Genomic DNA, 642 nt, shown 5'->3' on the forward strand with positions numbered 1-642 from the left:
TTTGAATTATAATTGCCCCTTTTAAAATATTTATGTTTAAAACTGAAAATTCAACTCAAGATTGATCTTGGTTATAACGAAGATTGATCTTGGTTAGTAAAAAACAGCAATATCAATGTTATCAATATAAACTCTGATTGTAATAACTATCTCTTTATCAACATCTTCTTGTTCGATTTCTTCTGAGTCCTCATCTGTTTGTACTGGTGTACTTTCTTGAGATGCTTTCAAAGCTATTGTTTTGACCTTTTTGATTGGTTTGTCTTCTTGTAGCAGCACTTCATGTGCTCGTAATGTTCCAATTAGTTCCTCCAGTCCGAGTACGTCAAGATTGTTGGCCTGACTTATGGCTGTCACCATTGGTCTCCATATTATTGGAAGACATCTCATGATCTTTCTGACTCTGTCTTGTACTGAGTATGCTTTCCCTAAAGAGCGCATTTCATTTACAATGGTTGTGAATCTTGAGTACATCTCATCAATGGTTTCTCCTTCATTCATTTCAAAGAGTTCAAACTTTCTTATGCCTATATCAATCCTTGTTTCTTTTACATGGCTTGTTCCTTCGTGATGAGTTTGTAATGTGTCCCATACTTCTTTAGCAGTTTTGCATTCATCAACTCTTTCGCATTCTTCTCTGCT

The 642-nt window shown here is 35.0% G+C and overlaps 1 protein-coding gene across 1 annotated transcript in view; it reads right to left on the minus strand.

The window, feature by feature from the left end:
• Positions 1 to 360, minus strand: part of LOC101508865 (probable polygalacturonase At3g15720) — a 7,423-nt gene extending 7,063 nt beyond the window's left edge. Inside the window, exon 1 of the mRNA XM_073367457.1 lies at positions 148 to 360. Coding sequence (XP_073223558.1) covers positions 148 to 360 — 213 coding nt within the window. The remainder of the gene's footprint in view (positions 1 to 147) is intronic.
• Between the last annotated feature and the right edge of the window lie 282 nt (positions 361 to 642).

This window comes from Cicer arietinum, chromosome 4 (genome assembly GCF_000331145.2).
Source record: "Cicer arietinum cultivar CDC Frontier isolate Library 1 chromosome 4, Cicar.CDCFrontier_v2.0, whole genome shotgun sequence".
Classification (NCBI taxonomy): Eukaryota; Viridiplantae; Streptophyta; class Magnoliopsida; order Fabales; family Fabaceae; genus Cicer; species Cicer arietinum.